At 42.0% G+C, this 13135-nt stretch overlaps 1 protein-coding gene across 1 annotated transcript in view; it reads right to left on the reverse strand.

Moving 5' to 3' along the window:
- Window positions 1–655: 655 nt before the first annotated feature.
- LOC309799867 (U3 small nucleolar RNA-associated protein 25 homolog) overlaps window positions 656–13135 on the reverse strand; it is a 351890-nt gene continuing 339410 nt past the window's right edge. Inside the window, exons 13-17 of the mRNA XM_082613472.1 lie at window positions 11108–11310; window positions 9760–9942; window positions 9511–9623; window positions 8542–8787; window positions 656–2189 (exon numbers count right to left, since the gene is read on the reverse strand). Coding sequence (XP_082469598.1) covers window positions 1946–2189; window positions 8542–8787; window positions 9511–9623; window positions 9760–9942; window positions 11108–11310 — 989 coding nt within the window. The 3' untranslated portion in view covers window positions 656–1945. The remainder of the gene's footprint in view (window positions 2190–8541; window positions 8788–9510; window positions 9624–9759; window positions 9943–11107; window positions 11311–13135) is intronic.

Raw genomic sequence — 13135 nt, forward strand, 5'->3', positions numbered from 1 at the left:
AGTTAGTGTCATAATGATGGGACAGGTGGAAATCATGCACCGCTTGAAGAGATGCAGCGAGGAAGACGCAGCATTGCTTCTATGCTGCTCCTGCCAAAGATGCATAAACTAAACCTAACCTAACCTGACAGGAAACACCATCCAAAGTAACTGGCCTGTAATCTTCTAAAGTGTCAATGTCCATTACTCAGCCATAAAAAGAAATGAAATTGAATTATTTGTAGTGAGGTGGATGGACATAGAGACTGTCATACAGAGTGAAGTAAGTCAGAAAGAGAAAAACAAATACCGTATGCTAATGCATATATATGGAATCTGAAAAAAAAAAGGTTCTGAAGAACCTAGGGGCAGGCTAGGTAGACGGAGACGTAGAGAATGGACTTGAGGACACGGGGAGGGGGAAGGATAAGCTGGGACGAAGTGAGAGAGTGCCACGGATTTATAATATACTACCAAGTGTAAAATAGATAGCTAGTGGGAAGCAGCCGCATAGCACAGGGAGATCAGCTCGGTGCTTTGTGACCACCTAGAGGGGTGGGATAGGGAAGGTGGGAGGGAGACGCAAGAGGGAGGAGATATGGGGATATATGTATAGCTGATTCACTTTGTTATAAAGCAGAAACACACCATTGTAAGGCAATTATACTCCAATAAAGATGTTTAAAAATTTTTTTTTAATTTAAAAATTAAAAAAATAAAGTGTCAAGGTCAAGAAAGCCAAGAAAGAGCTGAGGTACCATTCAGAATAAAGGCCACTACAGAGACATGACAACTCAAAGCAGTATGTAACTCTGAACTGCATCCTTTTGCTATAAAGGTTATTATTGGGACATTTGGCAAAATCTGAATGGGGCCCAAGGATTAGTGGCAATTTCCTGATTTGACGGTTGTTTTGAGGTTACACAGAAAAATGTCCTTGTTTATATGAAATACATACTAAATTCAGGAGTGATTTTTAGGAGTGACAGGCCCAGCAACTTGGCAATTTATTTTCAGATGATTCAGGTTCTGAATTTGTATTTTTCTGTCTGAGAATAGTTCAATTTTTTTTTTTTTTTTTTGGCCACGCTGTGCAGCTTGCAGGATCTTTGTTCCCTGACCAGGAACTGAAAGTGGGCCTCGGCAGTGAAAGCGCCGAGCCCAAACCGCTGGACCGCCAGGGAACTCCCTAAAAATGTTTTTAAAAGTGTAACTTCTTTTCCTTTTTATGTTATATGACTTAAAAAATGACTATAGCAATGAAGACAGTGATGTTGAAGATGAATTTGCGACATCAAGAATTTCATAAAATTATTTCTTGAAATAAGGTAGAAATTAATGTTATTTTATATAATGTGATTTTTAAGTATATATTTTCATTAAAACATTTAGGAGTTAAAAAAAGATCAGTGAACGAATGTGCTCTTCTAGGTTGAATTAAAATAGAATATTTAAGGTTTAAAAAAGTTTGGCTGGGGAAAAATAACAGTTTTGCAAAACCTTTGCGATCCAAAACTAAGATGATATTCAACAGCAAGAAGTATTCCAATTTCTCATAACCAGTTCTCACAAGCAAAGAAATGCATGCCTCACTTTAAGAAGGTGTCAAATAGAAACAGGCAAATCTGAAAGAATTTACCAAGTGTAATAAATTAGAGGTGAGATCACAACAAAAGAATTTATGGCGTACAAAAAAATTCACAAGTAGAAGATTCCTTCTATCAACTTCTCAGAGTTCCATGAGCTCTCCCCTGACCTCTGAAAGATGGGTTTTACCAAAATCTGGTTTACACGGAACTTTTCAGGTATATATGGTCTGAAAAGAAAGAAGTATCTGCTAAGAACCTGCCTGGTGCTCCTTCCTTGTTGCAGCCCTTCTTTGTGTAAGTGATCAGAATCAGGTCCAAGAGACACAGAATCAAGCATGACATATCACACCAAACACCATTTCCTGTCCAACCAATTCTCATCTCTCTCCAGTAATGAAGAGGTGGACGTTCTTCTTGGACTGCAGCATCTGTGCAGCCCGCTCCACCCCGACCACAGCAGACAGCCTCTGGGCATCGTACTTGGAGTAGAGGACAGTGCAGGTCCAGGCAGCTTCCTCTCCTCTGGTGGTGGCTTGCAGCATGTTACAAACTTCACTGTAGAAGTGGGGATATGTTGGCAGTTCATAGAAAATCAGGTTCCTGATGCCTTTTATTGTGTATCTGTTAGAAGGAGAAAGAGAGGCTATGTCTACATGAGAAATTTTATGGAAAAGCCACCAAAGAGTTTTACAGGGGCATAGTCACTCTCGCTATTTCATGCAAGGAGAAAGACCATGGCACAAATAACACACAGACCAAAAGTTACTCTAATTTGAGCTGGAGGGGCTCATTTTTTGTGACAGTGTATTTGAATTCCTAATGTTTGGCTTAAGATAATGATAAAATGAATTTGCACTTCTTGAGCCTAATCTGAGCAGACTGAGGTAGGGTGGGGAAGAATAGTAGACAAGGATTAGAAATCTGTCGCAGAAAATTTGAAAAGCAGGCATTTCCAATTTAACATTATCCTTATTATAATCAGGCAAAACAGTGTTCTGTAATGGAGATGAGGTCAGACCAGACCCAGTACATAAAATAAACAGCATAAACTGTAAATGCACTCCCATTAGTCTTTTCTTGTCATTCTGTAGACATGTTAACTCCATGGCAGATGTCCCAAGTTCACCCATTTACAAAATCCTGCCCGAGAACCCATTAGGCATTATGGGAAGGCAATTACTTTCAACAGCTTCCTCGCTTCTTTCCCTGCTGCACAGGGCTGCATGGTGTGGGGGGGTGCAGACCCTAGGGACTTACCTTACGGTTCGGGTTGAGATCAGTCATTCCCTCTTGGGCTCCATGACCAAAGATTTTATACGTTGACAAGGTTCTGATTTTTCCTGTTAGACTCTCATACAGGGCTGATGTCAGACTCCCTCGGGAATTTTATTTTATTCATGGACGGTTAAGTTTTCCTTGTCTTTTTATCCCTTGGCTCATCCTGATCTCTCTGGAGACCCTCCTCTCCCAAAATATAACTGCAGTCCATTACTTGGATCAGCTTTCCACATCCTCTTTCCATAAAGGAATTTTAATGGCTAATGATGTTGAAAAAACACAGTTCTGCCTCAGTAGTTATCAAAACAAACAAAAACAAACACAGAGTTCCATTTCTGCTTAGTATGTAGAAAACTCAAGAGAATACTGCTCCCATGCTAACAAGAAAAAGATAATCTACAACAGTGTTCCTTTTCCTGAGCCTAGACAGCTGATGTCACAGGGCAACCAAGTGAACTGATTCAACGGTGCCCTGGTGTGTGTTTAACAACTGATTCTCAGTGGGGGAGGATAGGTGCTGATTTGAAGCATTTGCCAATTTCTGTGGTGTAAATACTCCATTTCAAGCTACCAGTGTCATGTTGCTGAACTTGGAACTGGCAAGAGATGTGCAACCATACCTTAAGAGCTGGTATGAGCCAGCTTCAGCCCATCACTGACTGAATTCCAAAGAGTGACAAGATGGTCTGAAGAAAGGCAGGACATATGAACCACTTCACCTTTGGCAGAGCACAGTGGGGAAGAGGGCAGCTGCTAAGAAAGTGGGTAGGAAGAAAAAAGCTACACTTTTAACAAGTTCTTAAAGGGCAATTATGGGCTTGCATGACAGTTCAGAATCCCTGGGATTCCTGGACACTCCTTTACTTCACAGTCATGAGGGCTTTTCCAAAGGTCTCCACTGGGAGCCCTGGAAAGACTGGAGGCAAGGCAGAAGGCCCGAGAGACCCCGATGGTGGTGCAGACATGAAAACTCACTCTCTTCCCAGAGCCATGTTGTATATGAAGCTAAAGCCTGAAGCCAGTGAGAGGGGCAAAGGTCAACTGCCAGGGTGGAGTCAGAAGCAGCAAAACTGTGTGCCCTAAGGGAGGAGCATTAACCCCTCACCCCATCCCTCCCCACCACAGGACTTACATCCAGTAAAAAGAGCAGTCTGGGGAAAGGGGAAAGGGCATGAAGACTGGGGAAAGGGCATGAAGCCTGTTCAGCCCAAGATCCTGCACTGATGTAAGCAGATGTTTGCCACCACTGCAGAGAAGCAGGGAATTCTTTCCCACCAAGACCCCTCGTAGAACAAGGCAGAGGCTGGCCACCATGGAGGGTGGTGCAGGAGCCCTGAGAAAGCGCCAGCTCCAAAGCCCAGGATGGACAGAACCTGCCTGCATCTGAGCTGGACCAGGAGGAGAACAACTGCCCCACTTCAAGCCTTAGGGGAGGAGCGAGCAGGAGCAGCCTGCTGCTGGGGGAGGGGCCAGAGCATGGGAGAGGCTCTCCCTCGGCACAGGGGTGCAGGGCATGGTGAAAGCTGAGAGGGGAGCAGGACACTGAGACAAGGCCCTCCAGCACTGGGCCCCACAGTGGGCCACTGTCTGCTGGAGGAACTGGCAGTTTGTGGTAAATAGAAGGCAACTATGGTAACAACCAAATCCTAACTAGATTCACAACTGCCACACTAGTGGCCTGACAGAAGAGGCGTCCAGGCCAACTACTTACTCAGGCACTACATTCAACTGACAATTACAAAAAACACAGAAAAGCAAGAAAAAGACATTAAAACCATGAGGTATCATTTTGACTATCAAGTCACTGGAAAAAAGGAGAATTTACAGAAATATTTACAGAATTTACAGAAATAGGCTAATGGAGTATAAATTATTGTGAGTGTGTATTTCACCGGGGAGGGGAGAAGATGGGAGTGGCAACACACAGCAAATTTTAAACTGGGTACAGCTTTTGAACAAATAAGTTTTCCTTTCCAAATTTATCCTAAGGAAATGCCTAGGCAACTATGCCATCAACTACGCATATGGATGCTCTTGGCATTATTGTATATAATAACAAAAAACAACAAATCAATATGCCCATTAAAAGGAAACTGGGTTAATTATATACCCATACAATGTAACACTATGCAACCATTAAAAAGGATGCTACTGGAGGGGTGGGATAGGGAGGGTGGGAGGGAGACGCAAAAGGGAGGGGATATGGGAACATATGTATATGTATAACTGATTAAATTTGTTATAAAGCAAAAAATAAATAAATAAATAAACAAAAGGATGCTATACACACCTTAAAGATTACTTATAATTACACAGAAAAGGTATTTTTACAATGTAAAGATTTAGTAGACCTACCTTGACCAAGTGATTACATTTAGTATCACCAAAAATGGGATAAACTGACACCCTGGGCCTCTTGAGGAGATGCAGGGGGAAGTACACAATATCCTCTATGTAGAATTCTTACTAAAATAACGTTTAAATCTTTGGTCCCCAAACTCTGATGCTCACTGAATCACCTGTTTGTTTTTTAAAAGTACCTGTAATTGGTCCCCATCCCCAAACACCATGATTTAATTGATACTGGGGTATGACCAGGGCATTCAGATTTTTAAAAGCTCCCCAAGGGGATTCTAATATGTGGCAAAGTTTGGGAACACTGATCTAAATAATTAGAAAACAGCCAAATCCAGATGTGGGACATTCTACAGGAAACTGGACTGGACTCTTCAAAACATATCAGTATCACAGCAAGAAACAAAGGCAGAGAATTATTCTAGATCAGGGTTTCTTAACCCTGGCACTACTGCCATTTTAAGCCAGGTAATTCTTTGTTGTAAGGGCTGTCCTGTGCACTGTAGGACGTCTAGCAGCACCCAGGCCTTGACCCGCTTGAACCACTAGACCACTAGAATAACCCTCCAACTGTACCAACCAAAAATGTCTCCAGATATTTCCAAATGTCCCCTGGGGAGCAAAACTGCTCCTGCTTGAGAACTGCTAAAATAGACTAAAGAAACATGTCACGCAAATGCAATGTAGGATTCTTAACTAAATCCTGGATTGGGGTGGGGGGGGTGGTGAGAAACAGCTGTAATAGTCATTTTGGGAACAACTAGGAAAATGTGCATACAGACTAAATATTAGATGGTATTACTGCAGTAATGTCAAGTGGTATGTTAATGGTGTTGTGGTTAGATAAAAGAATGTTGTTTTTAAGCTCTACAGGCTGAAAGATTTAGGAGTTAAGTGTCATGAAGCCTCCCATAATTTACTCTCAAATGGTTCAGGAAGAAAAAATAAGAGATGTGAGTGGAAAGAGAGAAGGAGAGACAGAGAATGTGGGTGCATGAGAATGTGGCAAAATGCTAACAGCTAGTGAAGCCTAAGTGGAAGGAGTTAGAGATGTTCACTGGGATAGTCTTACAATGTCTTTTGAAATGAAATTTTCCCAAATAAAAAGTTGGAGCAGGGGCAGGATATAGTAGAACTATATATATATTAACTTAAAAATACATCCATAACATACAAATATATACCAAAATGCTAACTTATTTAAGCTTTTTTTCAATAAGCACATAAAACATTCAATATAAAAGAAAAAAAATCCAAATGTGTACACTGTGATCCCAATTTTGGTGTCCTTTTTAAAATGCCTGTGTCTGTGTGTGTGTGCACGTGCACATGTTTTTTACATCAAAGAGACACGAAAGAAATACACCAAAATGGGTATTTATATCAGTAAGATTATAGGTGATCCCATTTTTTTAACCTAGATTTTCTAGGTTCTCTACAATAATTGTGTAATACTCTTATAATGAGAGTATTTTTAAAGCAAAATATAACAACAAAACCAATTCCAATAGGTATTATATTTAAAACCCAAGAAAATCTCTCTTAGTACCAATTCGTGCACAGTAGAGACTAGGCATCTCCTGGAAATAAGAGAACGTGACCAGAACCTCTTCAGAGGGGCAGTTAGTAACAATTCCTATGACCTTCTGCACCTCTTCCCCTGCCTTCCTCCTCTCCTGTATGTGCTTTGGGTCTTCGGTGACCCCTACAAATATGGCGTAACACTGTGACAGGACCTAAAACTAAGGACATTCCCGATGTCTATGTTACCTGACAACTGTTAAAGATAAATGAGGCAACCACAACTGACTTGCAAGGCTGGCTCCTGCATACAGTCTATAAAGACGAGGTCTGTTACTTCTATAACTGGGGTTCTCCCTGGGGCAGGGAGCACTCAGAAACACCCCACTAGCGTTTCCCACCTCCAGAAATCCTACCTCCAGAGTTTCTGATTGCCCCCTGCTTAAGAATCCTTCCTGTGCTAACCCACTGATAATGCTCAGAGAAAGAACTGTGAACTGTCCTCCCCTCAGGAGGGCCATCATGACCAAATGCCCATCCCATCCTAAGATTCTACTGGTTTCATCTCCCCAAAGAAAACAAATCCTCAGGTTGAAAGTTTTTTGCTAGCTCACAAATGAACTGCAGTATGTCTAACATGGCCTACTTCCATAGAGAATATAAATACAGAATTTTAAAGCTGGATACTAAAGTGTAAAATACATGTACTTTTCCCAAGGTCAAATGAAAAAATCAAATCACAAAGACACTGCAGATCAAAATACCCATCATCACCTTGGTGACCTCTCAAGCAAAAAAATCTATAGCTGGGAACCTTGAGATAATTGGCAGTTGCAGATTATCTCCATTCAACTTAAACACCCACTAACCTGGTCCAGGGTACAAAGCTAATGGCACGTGTTCGGTTTGTCTTTATAGTGACTTTGGGGACAAAACTGTTTGGTCAATAAATGAACAGTGTAAGACAGAAGACTGTCCTGCCTACTTAAGAGAAAGGGCTCCTTTGACATCATGCCCTCTCCTTGAAAAGCTGCTACTTGAGAGCAGTCCTCATCCCAGCTTAGTTCACACTTGCTACAGACAATCACGCTGGGAAGTTTTCCAATCCATCCACTTCATTTAAAGGACTTGCTTTGATGTATCAAGCTTTTGGAAAACTAAGGGCTCTTTAGACCTGCTGAGTGCAAACTCCCCCAAAATACCATTTCCAACATGAATGAAAACAACTCACTGGAACAAAGCAAATAATGATGCCAGCAAGAAGCAAACCCTGAAGCCCTTAAATAGTCACCTCTAAGCCCCTCACCTTTTGCTTCTCATAAACTTCAAGGAGCCCCTTAGTCCTGGTTCTCCTTGGTGCAGAAGTGTGTGTGCACTGCCTCAGGACAAATGAGAGCTTTCTGAACACTGACCCTGCACTCAACTTCCATCTCCACAGACCACACAGTCCCCAGTGTTTCATCTGTGCTTCTACGACAGGTTCCTCCCCTTCCTGTATTCTGTTGAGAGCTGCTCAACTCTGTAATGTCTTTCTTGAGAGGTATACCCACAGCTACAGGAGGTACCCTAAGTATGGACCCACTCCAGATCTATATACAGGTTATGCTGTAGTCACTCATTCGTTTCTACCACCTTTTCCAACAATGCCCATTTTGAAAGAAAACCAACCAACCAATCAAGAAAAGTCTGTCCAGCCCCCCAAACTCTGGCTTGTCTGCAGGAGGTGAAGCAAGGGAGGACCTTATAACACAGCAAAGCCCACCACGCACTTGGAAGCAGGCCCTCCAGAGAGGACACTTGAAACCTGGCCCTACTTTACCTTTTGTAGAAATGGAAGCGCTCTGTGAGGAGCAGGAACTGCTTCTCTCCTTGAAGGAAGAAGTGTCTGGCCCTGGAGACACCAGACTTCTGGGTGTACTCGCAGATATGAGTGAAGTTCAGTTCCTCCTTCTTGAAGTAATTTCGGAGACGCACGAAGTCAAAGTAGGAGGGGACATAGATAAGCGTGTGAGACATGACTGCATCACGATACTGAGGCAAAATCTTGTTGACGAAAAAGTTAAACCTGATTTGGAAAGGCAAAGGGCAGAGTCAGTGGTCTAGAGGTGAGCCATAGTGTCACTGCCAACTGCATGACCCTGGGCAAGTCACAATCTCCTTCTACCTCCCCTAAGAGGCCAATTTGGCCTACCTCATTGCAAAGAGATTATATAGGGATAAAACTTGTTAAGAGCATCAAAAAGTAAGTGCCAACACTATTCATCATAAAGAATAGATGTGATGCTGGTATATCCCAGAGAATTATTCTAGGAAGTACGTAACTGTATCATTCATTCATTCAGTTGTCAATCAGTCAGTCAACAAATAATTACTGAACACCTACCATGTGTTAAGCACCATTCTGCTACCATGGGTCCCCTGACTAAACACAATGAGAAGACGGGGGGAAGTTACACAGAGAATTAGAAAAACAGTTCTTGCCCTGAAGGGCTTAGAATTAAGTTGTTGACATGAGGCATTAAAAAATTAATGTAATTTAAAAATGCCACAGTCTAGGGGAAAGTACCCTTGATTTACTAACCCTGACACTATCAGAACTAGGACAACACACCATTTCTCTGGCCTTCAGTGTCCTCCTCTGTCAATGGCATGATTGGATTCAATTATCTCATTTCATTTTGTAAATGGTAACTAATAAAGCCAACATGGAATACAATTCTAAATTTGAATGCCCAAGTAAAATCCCTCTCTGTGACCCCCAGGGGTCCAATGGGACAGGGGAGGGTACCTGGCATCAATCACTGAAGCTAGGTTTTCAGGTTCCATCCTCTGGAAGACATGTGGGAGCTGCACCAGGACATGACTGATGCAGCCTGTCATTGGGACGTTCCTCACAGCCACCTGCCAGCAGTCAGTGAGAACATTAGGAAGTGAGCTATCCCCATTGTTGACCAAATGCTGTCCTCTCCTTCTGCCTCATGACCCAAACTATACACAATACTTCATGAAAATTCAGAGAAAGAAGGAGAGAACCCACCTGGCCTTGCACATTGACGCAGTACTTGTTGAACACAGAGTTGATCTGGGCATCCTGCAGGGCCCCAAACAGCAGCGTCTGACGATAGTACTTGGACCAATTATTGAGGTTCCACATGCGCACTCGAGAAAAGTCCACCCCATGTGAGTCCAAGGGCAGCAGGTTCATGTGGTTCATCAAATGCTTTGAGCAGAAATAATACTCCATTAATACTTATTGAACACTTACCTGTTGGGCGTTGCTAACCTTTCTATAAGCCCATCATCTTATTTAACCCCATGAAGTAGATACTATCATCTCCCAAATTACAACAAGAAAACAGGCTCAGATGGGTGAGTGACTTGCCCATAGTCAAGCGAACAAGAAGAAAAGCTCAAACTGGCCACCTTGTGGATCTTTCAAAAAGGATCAAGATGCTACCTATACAGAATATTTCTTTTCAAGGAAATTCTGAAATGCCACTCTGGTGACTCTATAAGCAACTCAGTTCCAGACTTGGACAAGAAGGGAAATGACACGGAAAACAGAGCTGCTGTCCTTCCATGACTTGGTTCCCAAAACGTTAGAAAATTCCCTGAGTGACTACATGTGCCTTTTGCTCAAAATAAAGATGACTCAACCATTGACGTGCCTTTTCTATTTTAATCATATTTTTACCTTGTAATGTATATTGAAGGGTCACAAGTACTATAAGTTTATTCCCTACTTTATAAATAAGTACTCCCCTTTATCTGTCCCAAACTTACTCCAAGTCCTGGGGTTGTAGAAAAGGTAAATTCTCACATGCCTTATAAAAATAAACCTATAGTTCTGTGATGAGGATTGTTCCAAAGCACAATCCTAAACCCCAAAACATTGCAGTGTATGTTGAGAGGGAGAAAAAAAATTATAGTACAAATTACAGTAGGGGGACAAAAACATCTTACATTTCTCTGTAAAACATCACAAATTAAGAAATCATGAGCAATGTTTTCCCATCTCCACTGAAGACCAAACAAAAGAGAACGAGCATAAATAGGAGGAACTATTTTAGATAAAAACATTCCTGGTGAGGAGGGATTTCAACCAACCAACCAACCAACCACACTAAACTGGTCTATTACTAGAAGCAACTTTTAAGGGGAAGAAATCTTTTCTGGAGATTTGAAAATGTTGACAAGAATTTTTATCTTTCTGGATACTTTACTGACAAACTTGTGGGTAGAAGAGGGGACAACATTTCCCATTTTCAAATTGGAAAATGTGGAATATTTCCATTTCCAAGCTGAGTTTTAATCTGGACTTTAATAACCATTTCAGACTCAAACCACTGAGCTTCTTGTCTCTAAATGTTAATGACCAGCATTACCAAGACATGCTCCCAGTTCTGCATCAGGTAAATGTCAGCTTGATCAATGATGAGAAGCTCAATAGAAGACAGAAAGTCAAAATCTCTCTTCTTCTCTCCTTCTCCACCAATGATGGTCCTCAAGCCCAGAGGGGAGGCAATGAGGATGTCTGACGAATAGAAGGGGGCATAAAGTCGGATGCTTCTCTGCAGTATTGCCACTCCTATACACAAAACAGCCAAGCACACATCAGTTCATGAGTCACCACCAAGCCATTAGCTTCCACCCTCTCAAACTGCAGCCTCCCCTTGTACCTTCCACATCTTCCCCTTTTCATGTAATTGTGCTCAAACTGCTTTAATTATTAAAATCATCATCGTCATCATCATCATCCCTCCTTTGCATCTACGGTCCCTTCTAGCTCCCACCCTCTTCTTTTCCTTCACTGGCAAACCTTCCAAAAAATTATCTCTACTTTAAAATCTCCCACTCACTCCTTAATGCACTGCAATCTGCCTCTGAGTCTCAGGACACCACTGAAATGACTCTTGCCAAGGTCACCAACAGCTCTCAGTTACCAATTCAATGGCACTTTAGTGTTTCTTGTCACGAATGCATAAGCACACTCTCCTTGAAATGTTCTTTTCCTTACTGGTGGTTTCTATCACTTTAACACTTACTTCTCCTATTACTGACCTGGTCCTTATCTATTTTTCCATATTCAAAGAGCTCTTCAACAACTCCCTGGATTCACCCACAAGTTCTCTTTCACTCTACATAAAGCTTTGGATAAATATATTCACTAATTATGGCTTTAACATTATCATCACAAAAATTTATATTTCCTGCCCACATCTCTTTCCTAAGCAACAAGTAGCAGTCTGTAAAGAGCCCAGATCATATGTGAAGGAGATTCACTTGCTAATCTTAAAGCATCTACCAGAGGGGCAGAAGTTGGCTGGGACTCTCTCTGGGGACAGAATGCTGGCAGATGCCATTTTTACAAATTCCCTCTACCTTGATGGCACTGGTGGGTGCCACTTTTTTGCACTCTCACTCTAAGTTGCTAACAGTGGTGGTGGGTGAGTACCCCCTACCCCACGGCCCTGCACTGCTTGTGTGCAGCACTGACAAACATGGACAACGAGCAGCCACAACTACCCCATCTCATGCCACTCGCAGGACACGACCTGAGGCAACAATCGCACGTAGCCCACACAGGGGACACTCCTTGAGCACCAGGCTCAGGCAGATGGGGGTGGGACTGCATTTCTAGACTCCATGGGAGTGAAACAAACAGAGAGAGAGAGTTTATAAGACGACCAAGAACTAGGAAAAAGTTAAAAATACAGTTCATCTCCCACACAGGGCCACTCCTTCAAGACGGGGCAATAACTGTTTTGCATAATACACAGAGACAAACACGGAGAGTCAAGCAAAATGAGGAAGCAGAGGAACATGTTCCAAATGAAGGAACAAGATAAAACCCCAGAAAAAATATTTAATGAAACAGATGTAAGTGATTTATCTGATAAAGAATTCAAAGTCATAGTCCTAAAGATGCTCACCAAACTTGGGAGATGATGAATGAACGAACACAGTGAGAAACTCAAGAAAGAGACAAAATATAAGAAAGTTCTAAACAGAACTCACACAGCTGAAGGTTATAATAATTGAACTGCAAAATACACTAGAGGGAATCAACAGCAGACTAGATGGTAGAAAAGAACAGATCAGTGACCTGGCAGACAAGGTAGTAGAAATCACCCCAACAGAACAGCAAAGAGAAAAAATATTTTTAAAATATGAGGACAGTTTAAGGGAACTGTGGGACAACATCAAGTGTACTATCATCGGTGTTAAGGGGTCGCAGAAGAAGAGAGAGAAAGGGGCACTAACATCCACATTATAGGGGTCCCAGAAGGAGGACAGAGAAAGAAAGGGGCAGAAAACTTATCTGAAGAAATAATGGCTAAAAATGTCCCTAACCTGGTGAAGGAAACAGACATTCAGGTCCAGCAAGCACCAAGAGTCCCAAACAAAATGAA

The sequence above is a fragment of the Mesoplodon mirus genome (genome assembly GCF_964341445.2).
Source record: "Mesoplodon mirus genome assembly, chromosome: 3".
In the NCBI taxonomy this organism is placed as follows: domain Eukaryota; kingdom Metazoa; phylum Chordata; class Mammalia; order Artiodactyla; family Ziphiidae; genus Mesoplodon; species Mesoplodon mirus.